The 12,586-nt window shown below is 39.9% G+C and overlaps 1 protein-coding gene across 2 annotated transcripts; it reads left to right on the top strand.

Annotated features, from left to right (window-relative positions):
- Positions 1-6,485: 6,485 nt before the first annotated feature.
- LOC119888314 (stem-loop binding protein) lies at positions 6,486-12,406 on the top strand. 2 transcript variants are annotated; one of them, XM_038698834.1, is made up of 8 exons: positions 6,486-6,683; positions 9,331-9,462; positions 10,096-10,209; positions 10,323-10,388; positions 10,572-10,694; positions 10,938-11,093; positions 11,201-11,309; positions 11,663-12,406. In XM_038698834.1, exons 1-8 carry the CDS (start codon positions 6,625-6,627, stop codon positions 11,732-11,734), a joined length of 831 nt encoding a protein of 276 aa, XP_038554762.1. In that variant the 5' UTR covers positions 6,486-6,624; the 3' UTR covers positions 11,735-12,406. The 2 variants fall into 2 exon arrangements, with proteins under 2 accessions (XP_038554762.1, XP_038554761.1); XM_038698833.1 differs by having other exon boundaries at positions 6,488-6,683; positions 10,317-10,388.
- The last annotated feature ends 180 nt before the right edge of the window (positions 12,407-12,586 follow it).

Genomic DNA, 12,586 nt, shown 5'->3' with positions numbered 1-12,586 from the left:
AAACAATATTTTATTGAACCCTGTGTGATCAAAACTTAGCCTGGTTAAAACACTCTCCTCTCTTCTGTTACTTCTCTTCACAACCTGAGCATTAATGGATTTTTGCAGGCCGTAATATTTCCTTCCACTTTTATCCACATCCCACCTGTCCTGCCATTTCTTCATCATTTCTTTTTTGATTCTCCTTTTCCAAGGGGTATATTCAGACGCGTATAGGAGCCATTATACATGAGGGGGACATGTCCCCCGCACCTTTCAAAATCTATGTTTTGTCCCCCCCACTTTTTCCTGCGATTTTGGAGATGGCTCATAGCCAGGCGGTTTGAGTGACTAGTTAATCAATCAATCACACACTCCGCATCAGACATGATTAAACGGTTGAAACACGGACAAAAATCATGTAGGCCTATCAGGGCCGTGCACAGACCTTTGGAAGGGCAGGTGCTCAAAGTATGAAAAGGGCACATGGAACAAGGATTTAAATAGGATTGTTCTCATACTATTGACATAGAAATATATCGTTATGTATTCCTTGTTGACACGCATATACAGATACTTCTGTATCAATACATGAGCAAATGCTGTGACGCAGAAAGAAACAGGGAATACCCAACTCTAGCTTTAAAACACATAAATTACAGGGGACAGTTGCTGTTGAGGGGTTGCTATGGATACGGCTGCTGCTGCTGTTGTGTTGTTGCTGATACTACTGGAGGTGATCTTTGACAACCTACTTGAATACTGCAGCCACTGCCAAGGCTGACAGCTAGGGAGACGCTCACAGAGCTGCACACCAAGAACTGCAGGTAGAGGAAATAAGATACCAGATTCAAAAAAAGGGTGGGAAATAATCTAAAAAGGAAACATTAATGAGGAAAGGATGAGGGTGGCCATGGCAGGAGTAAGAGTGAGACAAACAAATCTAAAGACAGAGGTGTGTGTGTCTGTGTTGCTTGCATGTCTGTCTACAGTATGCAATATTGTGATAATGATTTTATATATTGCATTGTGAATCTGAGATAAATTTGGATTTTTATTGACTATTGACTCTAATCATAAATCTAAATAAATAAACTAGCATTAATCTTTTATAATATTCCTGACATCAAAGTAGAGAGTGAAGAAGAAACGGCCCTTTTAGATTTCTGTCTCCCTAGCAGTCAGCCTTGGCAGATGCTGCAGTATTCCAGCAGGTCAGTCACTGTGAGCCAGTCCCAAACGCTCAACAAGCTTTACATATTTTTCATGGTCACATAATTGTTTTATCAGCTAATATATATCCTATGTTTGTTTTAACATTTCATACATTTTTATATGTATTTCCAGTTATTGAGTTTTTAGTGTAGTTGAGCTGTTGTAAACACTAGCTACTGTTGCTGTCAAAATGTAAATATATTCAATACTGTTCTGAATTTAATGATTTTTTTTTTAAAAAAGGGCTGATAAGTAGGCTATAAGTCGGAGGAATAGGCTTAGTATTTTACCAATGTTGTTATACTTATTTTAGGGCACAAGGCTTTTATTAAGTCACTGTTATAATCCTAGTTGAAGTGAAAAGATTTGAGTCAAATTACAAAGATTTTCTCCCCCAAACAGAATGAAGTGAACAGAGCACCTTTGTTTATCTGTGTGTAGAAGTAACGTTAAGCTGATGTTACTTCTACAGGCGACACACAGCAACATACACAACTACTGTACTGCTCTCTTTGTGTCTTTCTTGTAAAATACATCCAACAACTCACAACAAGCACGTTGCGCAAAACCCCTCTTACCGGCGGGATCGAAGGTGTCCTTCAGCAGAGCTGCTGAATTACTAACGGTGTCTGAACGGGACGGCTCGTCACGGATGAGGTCATCAGGTGAAAGGTCATCAATTTTATTTACTGCGATATTATTATTAATTCATTCTACTGATACTTTGATTGGGCAGGCCTTCACAAAAGGGCCTTAACAAATTTAAAAATAAAAAAAATTAATGAAATTATGCATTTGAAAAAAGGGCACTTTGGGCATCAAAGGGCAAAAGGGCAGGTGCTCAAGCATCCATTGCACCCCCCTCTGCTTGTGTCTGCTGTCAGGTTGGCAACAGTTGCACAAAAACACTTACCGTGTGCTACAGTGCTGCAGTATAGACTACTGTTTAAACTAATCTGTATAAAACTGATCAATGAACAGTAGGCTAACCTTTCATCTTGTAGTCGCACTGATTGGAACATTCCTATCATAGTTATCAGCTGGATATGATGTGAATATTTCTGAGTGAGGATGACTGTGGTGCAGCTGAAACAAATACATGTAGTTTAAAAGTGAGTTTTTCATTATCTGCTGATAAAACGTCTGAATGTGTTTTGACAGCATTTCATAAAATACGAAATGAGCAAGATTTTATTTATGTAAAAAACTTCACAGTCAGTTTGAACCTAGACACATTTTACATTGCAAAACAATCATTAATAGGCATAGGCCTACTGAGTCAGACTGTCACTTTACAATCACAGGTCCATGAGGAGCCTAAACTGTGTCTAATCTGTTCGATTAATATATTCATCTTCAGTTATTGCCACCGGCATTTAGTCCCATCAGGTTCCAGCTGAATAAACAGGCCTGTAGCTATTTAAAATGAATAACAGGCTGGAGGAGAATTCCAGCTCTTTATCATTCATTAAGGAAATTCCAGTCTGGTAAATGATGAATGAGCAATGCTGTATAAAATGTAATATTGTTAACGTATCGATCCTCCATTCCTGTGTTTTAGAGCCAATCATGGTCGCGTTGGCAGCGTTTATAGCTCCACCTGATTAAAATGGAGGCTCTGCCTTTATTTACCCGTTGCTATGGTGAATCGTAGTATCTGAGCTCCATTGATGATGGCTTTTTTTTCATCCCCACGCACGCGCTTCCATCAGGCTCAACATACTCAGAGTTGACTGAACTTATTCTGATGGGCCTTTCTGGAACGGGTCGGGAGTTTGTCAACCCAGAGGTAAGGTTTACACTCAGAGTTTGTTGAACCTTCTTTCTGAAACTGGTCCCTGCTGCCCATGCAGGGACCAGCAGCAGAGTCAGGATGATAATAGATGCTTTCACTCACCACAGAAAGGTGGCACAGCGGTTTTTCCTCTGGGCAAACTTCTGGGTGAATCGGAAGTTTTTCAGACAGCCCGCTGACTCGTTGTGCCCCTCCTATTTGTTGTGCTGCTCAATGGAGAGCGATGATTACCCTTCCAAGTAACGTTGAGCCCAGTTTCACAGCATCGTCCAGGTGACTCCCGCTGTTCTCACATTTTGGGAAGGAAAGGAGTTGAAGGGAATGAGACTGCAGTAACAAATAGGGAAAAGGCAGAGTTCATGGCAAAAACTTTTGTAACAGTGCATAGCTCAAATAATTTGCAGGAAGAAGGAAGAAGAGGTAGAGAGTAAACAAAATCTGAAAATATGGAGGCTTTAAAAAGTAGTATAGATGATGGGCAAAATGTCCCGTTCAGAATGGAAGAGTTAAGAAGTGCACTAGATAAAGCAGGACAGACAGCACCGCGTAAAGATGAAATATGTTATAGCATGATAAAGCATCTAAGTGTAGGAAGTCTGGAGAAATGATTGATGTTGTACAACAGTGTGTGGGTAGAGGGAATAATGCCAAGGAGTTGGAAGGAGGAGGTAATTATTCCAATAAAGAAACCTGGAAAAGATGCCAGCTATAGACCAATTGCCTTGACTTCAGATATCTGTAAGTTAATGGAACATATGATGAATGAGAGGTTGTGATATGTAATAAGTTGTGATATGTAATTTTGGCAGTGAAAAAAACAAAAGAAAAGTCAGTGAAGGGTATTTGAAATTGGACAGAAATAATTTAGAGAGATTTTTTTGGGACTGTATTTTGATGTGAGATTAACATGGAGGAAGCATATTAGTTTGGGAAACGTTATATTATAAATGTAAAAAAGTTATAAATGTCATGAGCTGTCTTGCAGGGTTGGGGTGGGGATTATAAAATCAAGGTTAGACTAGGGAAGTAATGTGTACAGTTCAGCAGCCAAATCTGTATTACCAGACTTGGATGTTATACAAGCTCGGGCTTTAATTGTGTGTTTAGGAGCGTTTAAAACTTCCCCAGTATGTGCTCTCCAAGTTGAAGCAGGTGAAATGCCACTGTGGCTGAGGTGGGGGCTAATTATTGGGTCAATCTAAGAGGGCATGAGATGGCCATCCAGCAAAAAAGGCGCTGCAGACATGCAGCGAGGAGACAACACAAAAACAAGTGTTGGGTGGACAGGAGATCAAATGGCAAAGGACACAGTAGTTTATGATAAAGAGTTTGGTACAAATGTGGTGTGGCCTATTAGACCTGTCTGGGAATTAGAAACACCATGTTTAGATTTGGAATTACTTAAGATTAAACGCAATAATAAGACTGCTGATTTAACTAGTGTATATTATAGCTATAGGGCAGGGGTCTCAAACTCAAATCATCCGGGGGCCACTTTGGTACTGTCATCTCATAGGAGGGCCACATTAAAGTACTCTAAGAAAGTGCAATATTCTCAAAATGTACTAATTTCATTACCATTACCAATTTTGAACATTTCCATGTGTTTTTCTGAAATAAACAGTAAATTAAAGTTGTACTGAAGTCAAAAAGTACAATACAATATATACTTTACTCAAATGTAATGCATTCTCAAGTATATGTAACTCAAAAATGTATTGCAAATGAGATAATTCAAACTTGGCCACTGAAGTACACACTCAGCCGCAAATGAACTAAAATCTTGCAAATCGAGTATCATAGTTTCATCATCAATTTTATACTTCACTTTAACACTGAACTTACAAATGCAATCCCTGACTACTTTGTTGACCCTACTTTGTTTTAATTCTTGCCAGACACCTGTTCTCTTTCTCACATAACTGAAAAACGTTTCCTCTGATGGAGGTTGCAGTTGAAAGTAGCTAAGGCTTCAAGACGGGCATCAGTTAGTGAGCCTGGACCTGTACTTTTCACTTCATAGTTGAGAAAACATTCTCACAGAGATTGGGTTAGATATTTGCTTCAAAAAAGGCACATTAACCGACTGAACACTTTGGACAGTTCTGGGAAGGATGGAGATACAGGAAGTCTCTGAAATTTTCCAATAAGATCTGCTTTTCCATCTGCCTCCCTGAATGTGGTTTTTAGTTCCATGTTACGCTGCAAGTCAACAAGTTCTATTTGCAACAGACAATAAACATGAAATGTTCATATTTCAAGAACCTGCTGCACAGTGCCTGTTGGTGTATAATGCAGCACCTGCCTTTTCCTCTCCTAACTTTCTCTGTACCAGAGCCATCAGTCTGTTTTTTCTGCCTGACACAGATGGGGCTCTGTCAGTTGTAATGCCTTTAAGCTCAGTGGTAATCCCGCGCGAACCAGTTTCACTTCGAACTTCTCATTAATATTCCCGATGAAAATTGCGAGCACAGCCCTGCTGTCGGTTTTATCTGTGATTTCATCGAGCGTCACAGAGTCCGCAGTGAAAGCTTTAACTTTATCAGATTACTGATCTTAAATGTGACTTGATAACTAACGTTTTTTCATTGCCCCGCGGGCCAGACCGAGGGTGAGGGAGGGCCTGATGTGGCCCGCGGGCCTGTAGTTTGAGACCCCTGCTATAGGGACAGTAGGTATAAGAAAAGTATTCAGATTTTCAAAGATGGGTCCAAAGACATGAACTCAAGAATAGCTTGGCAGGGAAAAAATGTCATATTCATGTGGGTCCCAGCACACTTGGGAATTCAGGGAAATGAAAAAGCAGACAAGTTGGCAAAAGAAGCAGTTAAAAAAGGAGATGTTGAAGTCAAATATGAAATTATCAAAATCAGAGGGGAAAGGAATAGTGTGAAGTGCAAATCAACAATGGCAACAGAACTGGGATAATGCAACAAAAGGGAGACATTTACATACAATCCAAAACAGAGTAGGAATATCAGGAAGAAGGGGAGCAAAGCGGAAAGAGCAAGTGACAATAAGCAGGCTGAGAACTGGACGTAGCAATCTTAACAGCACACTTTTACTTACAGGAAAACATCCTACAGGAATGTGTGAACAATGTCAGGAGGCTGAAACAGTAGAACATATTCTTACAACATGCAGGAAATTTACTCAGGAAAGACAAGAAATGATAACACAGTTAAAAACAATAGGACGGGTGGATAATACAGTAAAAAGTTTATTGGAGTGTGGAGAAAGTGTGGAGGGCAGGAAATGGATATTTGGTTTTCTGAGGGCGACTGGATTAGATAGGCGGATTTAGTATGAATGAAAGCAAAGGGTAAAGAAAGCCTGAAGGTGGCAGTAATGCAACTCAATGGATGCCAGCTGCCGTAAAAACCCAAAGAAGAAGAAGAAGAAGAAGAAGAAGAAGAAGAAGAAGAAGAAGAAGAAGAAGAAGAAGCCAAATGCTGTAAAAACTGAAGAAGAAGAAGTATAGCCGCCCTTTCCGGTCATGTGACTTGTTGGATTGTTTGGGGCCGCGCGTCTTTCAGTGTTGGCGGGGATCTGGGGACTCTGAGAGCCAGCTGTAGCTTCTCAGTTGACTACAGAACTAATTTAACGTTAACGCTCCAGATATTATTATCTAGAAAATGTCTGACTGGACCAGAGACGGGCGACGTGATGCTCACAACAGTGAACATGAAAATAGGTAAGTTTTGCTGGTGTACATTCACCTAACGTTAACGTTTCTTAAAACACCGTTAATATTACGAGCTTCTATTGTTTCTTTGTCCACTTGATGGAAGGCACTAACGTTAGCTTAAAATCTTGTTTCGAAAGAGATGTGTTGCTGTAGATGTGTTGCTAACTGCATAACGTTAACAGTTACTGGTAACGTATGAGTGGCTATTTTTAGAACGTCAACGTTAACTTAAGCGAACTGTTCGCGTCTGTTCCAATAAATATTTGCTCTCTAAACACACTCTGTCCTGCGCTAAGTTAGCTTGTAAGACTAGCTTAACCGTCCTATGTAATGGCAGCTTGTTCCTCTTTGGGCTGTGTTCGTGAAATTGATTGCTAACCTTAGCATTGTGGCGCTCCCTGTTCAGTTGTTAGCGTGGGAAGAAAGGCTGAGAAAGAGGCGGTAAATATAAACCTCGAGGGAAAAGAACAGTGAAGTTGTTTGCCGGGTTGGATTCCAATTTATCATGTGTGCAGATTAGCTGAAAGGACATTTAACCACACTGACAGTAGGACTAATTCGTAACACGAACGGTTTGTCACTGGGAAATGTCAGGCTTTCTGCTGGCTGTAACGTTAGCTAACTTACTCGCGATACAACGTTAAGTGAAAGGAAGTGCAGTCTATCCCAGACCATGAGTTACATGCCCTGAACAGGGTCGGAGAGATAATGGATATTAACAGATAATAGTCAGACCAATCGGAAGTAGGAAGTAACGTTACATGGCGGGACCAACTTTATGACCTGGTTATTTCTATTAATTAAACATTATAAAGCTGATTGAAGTAACAAGGTGCAACTAGCCAAGTGTGTGCGTGTATTAACGTTAACTTTAGGTTTAGCTTTTGCATACATTAAGTTAGTGCCATAGAGGTAAACATGGATTTATTTAAAAAGAATATCAACGTTAACCGGCGATGTTTAAAAAAGCCCAGAAACTCGTTTAAAAACACTCAAGCTAGCGCAATTTGTGGTATTTTCAGAACCCTCGTCTAACCATCAGGATTAACAAATATCCGGCCCGCCGCACGACTACAAAGGTTTCTTGCCGAGACTCTGTTTCTGATCCCGGTAGCCGGCGAACTGCCATCTTTGTTTTGGTTCAGAGACATTAGCATTAGCTGATGTAGCTATTTATAATTTACATTTAAAACTAGAGACTGCGTGTAGTCTGCAAGCCAGTTCTGCATCCGGTGCAGTGTTGGACTGGTGTCCTTTTGTTTGTACCGGTTTGTTCTACCTTGACACATGCTTGTAATGGCCAGCTATTGCAATGAAGCTGAACATATTCTTTAGAGCCCGACCGATATGGGATTTTTAAGTCTGATGCCGATTTCGATATTTGAGATTTTAAAATCTGATAGCCGATATTCCCCCCCACACACACACCTTATTTTAAGAAACGCATAACACAAACAAAGATTATCCCTAATATTTGTTATGCCGAGACCTCACCAAGATACCATGACACAAGTCAGTATAAAAAGAAAGTTTTATTGTTTATAAATAGTACTTTGATCAAAAGTACAACTATATATGTAAGTTTTGATAAATAAAGAGTATAATAAGAGATAATAAAGAGTCAAATGTACAAAACTACAGAAAACATTTTACAAATATCTGATTTGTTATAAATTATGGAGTACTGTTACTAATGAACATTAAATTAAATAGTGAATGTATTGTGGGGGCAGCAAAACATAAACTATAAAAAATACTACTACAACTAATGATAATAATGCCATATATCAAATCTCATGTCACTGCTGTAATATTAATGGTAAACAGGGCTCTCCTGAATAGGTAAATTATATATTTTTTGTCATGAAATAGTTATTACCTTAAATCTGCCACAATTACTACTTTCTACTCTGTAGCATATTCAAATTTAGTTTATCCCTTTACCAGCAATGTTAATTCTAGCCAATGCTATGACAAACCATTTCCTGACCACCATGTGGCCCTAAAACATGTCGTCTATGATGTGACAGTGACCCAGAGGAAATGCTGCCTTTGAATTCATCTAATACTACATGACTGTCTACAACCAGGACCTGCAACTTTGAGATTTCACACTAACGTTGCACATTGACAAGAGCAGCTACATAACTTTGTTTGGCTGGAAGCCGTGTTAGATAGGCCTACTTGTTGAGCTCATCTTTATTTACATGTCCCCTCTCATTTCCAACTTTTCGACTGTAAGACAAGCGGCTCGCAGATATATTTAGATTATGTTAAACAATATAGTTTAACTGCTCATTAATAACGTTAGTGCTGCTCTGATGATAAACATGGCATTAACTTTGTGGCGTCAACTGCTGTATGTGATGTTTAAGAATATTTAGAAGTAATGAATTAGAGATAAATAAGAGGACCATTCGCTAGAACTGTTTGAGAAACAAATCTATAACCACAACGCTCATGACATGAGGGAAGGATCCAACTCTGTTTCTGTTTTTTAATAAAGTCATAAATCGGCTGTTATGAACGCTGATGTAGATATATCTGCTAGTAGCTTTTATCGGGCGGTAATATCTGCAAAGTGATAAATCGGTCGGGCTCTACTATGCTTGGATGTTTAAATCCAGTTCTTTATTGTGTCTTCCCCGCACAGGACCTATGGCCGGTCTCGGTGGTCCCACTGCAGGAAGAGAGGGATCGATGGAAGCCTGCGGGCCAGCAGAGAGGCAGATGGTAGTGACAGGGAAAACGTCAGCCACAGCCACTCTGACAACAGACATGCCAGGTAAGGGTATACATGTACAGTAGATTAGATCTGACTTTAAAAAAAAAAAAGAAAATTTAAGTGAACGATCTTTTTAAATAAATCTACATGCAGTACTATGATATATAATTATGGGCGGTTGTAGCCTCATGAAGCTGTAGGGCTATTTTATTGGAAAAAGAACAGCCTAGGTAAAAATCTTTTTGTTGACACAGAATATTAATGTACCTTATTGGTGTAGCTCAGGCCTAGTTCATCTTGTGTTTAAACTTAATGGTCGATATTACATAACATTTCATATGAGTTGTGATGTGATTGGAGAATGATAATCATTAAATTAGTCTATTATTTGGGGTTTGTATTACATTATTACTTTGTATCGGGTGGAAATTTCCATATTTCCCTGTAATTGTCCTCTTTACGTAGCCCGCTAATATTATCTATAAATGTTAGCTCTCTTATCAATAGTACATGCTAGAGATTATAAGGTACAGTCTTGCAGGATACTGAGCGCAGCATTCCCACACGTCGTAGGTGTGTTAACAAGTTAGTGACCACATTTGGCAATGTGTGGCCACAACTACATCTGCTGGCACTGTGGCAACGATAACCACCGTGTGTTTATGCTGGTATGTACCCCTTGTGTTTCTTTAGTTTCACCACTCCAGAGAGCGCAGGCCCGTTGTCTCGCTGTGGTAGACAGTCTGACTGGAGCAGCCAGGTGGATGATGATGAGCTGAGGAGGGATGTCCACAGAGACATGCAGCGGTAACCAAACTCTTTGAACTCAAAGCTTTTATGCCAGTGGTTTCATATCTGATTCATTCAAAACACCCTCTCTATTGAGTGCCAATCTTCACTTATTGTGTGTTCAGTTACAGGAGGAGGATACTGGGTGCAGAGGTCACCCAGAGGGAGAGAAAGACCTCCTCTGGCTCTTCTGGGAGGTAAGTCCCCATCTCTCATATTGTCTCTTTATGACCATTAAACTCAGAATATGCATCTGTTGATAAAATGCAAGCCAACATGCAGTAGATTAGTAACAGCTGCTATTTGGAGGTTGCATTCGCAATAAATAAATACTTACTTTTTATTGTTTAAGTCCATGTGTGCCTGTCTGTCTCCTGCAGCTGTGACTCCAGAGAGGGGGAAAACATGGAGACTGATGAGGGTGTGTTGCTACGGCGACAGAAACAGATCAACTACGGCAAGAACACACTGGCTTATGACAGATACATCAAAGAAGTTCCAAAGTAGGTCAACACAAACGCCCTCAATCCATACATCTATGACACAATGTATGTGCAACATAAAACATCATAATAGAAAGTAACTCATGTCCAGCGGCAGGGAGGGTTATTGTAGGAGAAAGAAATGAAGGTGTAAGGGCTGGCACTATCACACGTCGCTCTAAGAAGTTATGTGTTAATACAATAAATAATAAATCAGTCAAACATTAATCTCTTTGTTTCTTGTCTTTCTCTCTTTGTTCCCAGACACATGCGTCAGCCAGGTGTTCACCCAAAGACTCCCAATAAGTTCAGGAAGTACAGCCGTCGCTCCTGGGACCAGCAGATCAAACTGTGGAAGGTCAAACTGCACGCCTGGGACCCCCCAACACAGGGCGGCCAAGACAAAGTCCTCGATAACATGTAAGAAGATGTGCCTTCGACCAGATACAAGTGACTCGAGGCTCAAATAAAACATTCTGTGTAGTCTTAATCAGCTGTGGGTCATGATTATGTGTTTGTTCCTCCAGTGAGGAGCTGGGTCTCGATGATGTAATGGACATTGAGCTGGACTTCCCAACCTTGTCAGACTCCCAGGATGCTCCAACCTGTCTCCCCACACGCAGCCTTTCACTGGAGGTGAGATTGATGAAGTCACTTGTGTTTAGTGAAATTGTAGCCCATCTAAAGCTCAAACACACATGGTTGTGACTGCAGGGGAGATGGTAGACAGGGTTTAAAAATATAAAAACTGAGTACAGAAGACTTCATTATGAACAAATGGAGGAGAAAAGGCATACAATCTGCAGTCTTTTCATTGATTATATCTTTATATGCTGCTGTAAATCTGTGGTGTCGGACAGTAAATGTGGCACTTACAACTTCAAAACCTGAAGTAGAGCCCCTCACTAAAAGCAGAGGGGGGAAAAAAAAACAATACTTCATGAACAGGCCTTTTTATTGAACACGATTGCTTGTGCTCTCCTGCTCAGGGTGAAGACTGTTCCGGCACTCCAGTTAAAGTACAGAAGACAGAAACCACAGCGGAGCCTGACATGGCATAGCTCATCTTTGGCCTTCTCCAAGAAGATACATGTTCACACACACACCTCAAATGGTTCAGCTGTTTCCGCCCAACACTTACACTTCTCCCAAGCCCTCCATGTTACCCAGAATGACTATCCATTTATAGTAGTGCTTCCTAATCCATAGACTGGGACCATTTACAAATGACTACTCAGGGAGTCTTCTTTTATGGCAAGACTTTACAGTTGCATGTTTAATCAAGCTTCAGTCAGTTAAAATGGTTTAGGATTTTGTGTTCACAGTAGCACTTGTAGCACTGATCTGGGGCGTGGTAGAGCAGACATCCAGGTTTGTAGATGTCCATTATGTGCAACTGTTATGTCAAATCCTGCTTATACTTGCCAGATTTAAAATGCTAGACTATATAGAAACTCACTCAACTCAAATGGTTCTCTAAATAGTTAAAGGAGATAGGCAAACCAAAGGCAAAGTATTTTCCTTTTAATGATTCACATTGACAAGATTTTCTTTTTTTTTTTCTTTTTTTTTTTTTCCTGTATGAAAAATTTTAATTACTGAAGACCATTACTTCAAGTTCTACTGGGCTGTGATTTGTTTTTACATTGGTTGTTTTTTAATACAAAAGTTACTGTGTTTCTTATTGCTGTTTCCTTCATGGTGAAGAATTTCAAATAAAAAAACAAACTTGACTTGAATGTCCTTGTGTTTTATGACCAGAACTGATGGATTGTTATCCTGCCGTCGACTGATGAATTGAAAGCTAATATGGTTTTGGAGCAGCTTCTGATTTGAATCAGTGCATCATCTTTGTTACTAACTAAAGCTTTACAGTGGAAACACTCAACCCACCATTGTGCCATTTATACTGT

This window comes from Micropterus salmoides, unplaced genomic scaffold (assembly GCF_014851395.1).
Source record: "Micropterus salmoides isolate LMB-PRFRI ecotype aquatic unplaced genomic scaffold, ASM1485139v1 Ms_hic_scaffold_5, whole genome shotgun sequence".
NCBI classification, from domain to species: domain Eukaryota; kingdom Metazoa; phylum Chordata; class Actinopteri; order Centrarchiformes; family Centrarchidae; genus Micropterus; species Micropterus salmoides.
The sequence above is the reverse complement of the archived record's forward strand: the minus strand, read 5'-3'. Positions and strand labels throughout refer to the sequence as shown.

Excerpts from the sequence above, each read along its gene's own strand:
- LOC119888314 (XM_038698833.1), top strand. The coding sequence starts at position 6,625 with ATGTCTGACTGGACCAGAGACGGGCGACGTGATGCTCACAACAGTGAA. Across the intron at positions 10,210-10,316 it reads GTCCACAGAGACATGCAGCG|TTACAGGAGGAGGATACTGG; the intron begins GTAACCAAACTC and ends TTGTGTGTTCAG. Across the intron at positions 10,389-10,571 it reads TCCTCTGGCTCTTCTGGGAG|CTGTGACTCCAGAGAGGGGG; the intron begins GTAAGTCCCCAT and ends TGTCTCCTGCAG.